Here is a 742-nt window from a genome sequence, read left to right on the forward strand (position 1 = left end):
GGGCGGGGGGGTGCAGGAGGGGCCGGAGGAGTCGGGAGGCAGGAGGGGCAGGGGAGGAAGGGGTCGGGGGAGGGCAGGAGGGGTCCGGGCATGGCCGCCCCAGCCGCCTTTCATCCGCGCCCGCGCCGTTTCCTTCCCTCGACTTCCGGCCCCAGCCCGCAAGGTCTCCTTACCGTGCTGCCGGGGTTTTACCCTAAATTAAGAACCCGTCGGCAGCCCTCGAGCTCGTTCCGGCGGCCACAGCTGCGCTGCCAGGTGCGGGCCATCGGCTCCGCTCCCGCAGGTGCGGCTGGGCTCGGCCGCGGCTCTCAGGTGCCCGGATCGGATCGGCCCCGCCCACCGGCCCCGCCCACACCAGGGCCCGCCCCCAGATAGACACGCCCCGCCCCGCAGGCCCTCCCCCCTCGCAGGCCCACCCGCCCGTCGGCGCCCCCCCACGTGCTTCCGGAGAGTGGGAGAGCTCCGGGCGCTGACTCAGCCGGGGTTGGAGGGCGGGGCCGCGGGCGGGGCCGGCGGGGTCTCACCTCCCTCCCCACTGCCTTTTCCGGTAGTAGGGATTGGATGGTGACTGCTGAACCCACAGCGGGACCGCGTGGAGAGCTCTCGTGGTTGGAGGTGAGTCCTCCGCGCTACGGCCCCCACGTGGCCGAGGGGGCGGAGAGCTGGATATTGGGCGGGCACGTGCGCGGGGCTGCGGGGATTCCCCCCGCAGGTGGGCGGGGCCTTACCGGCGCGGAACCCG

General features: G+C 74.4%; 1 protein-coding gene across 1 annotated transcript in view; it reads left to right on the plus strand.

The window, feature by feature from the left end:
• Positions 1–90: 90 nt before the first annotated feature.
• Lrrfip1 (leucine rich repeat (in FLII) interacting protein 1) overlaps positions 91–742 on the plus strand; it is a 73451-nt gene continuing 72799 nt past the window's right edge. The window contains exons 1-2 of the mRNA XM_013023643.1: positions 91–283; positions 584–615. Coding sequence (XP_012879097.1) covers positions 91–283; positions 584–615 — 225 coding nt within the window. The remainder of the gene's footprint in view (positions 284–583; positions 616–742) is intronic.

Source organism: Dipodomys ordii, unplaced genomic scaffold (genome assembly GCF_000151885.1).
Source record: "Dipodomys ordii isolate 6190 unplaced genomic scaffold, Dord_2.0 Scaffold1, whole genome shotgun sequence".
Lineage (NCBI taxonomy): Eukaryota > Metazoa > Chordata > Mammalia > Rodentia > Heteromyidae > Dipodomys > Dipodomys ordii.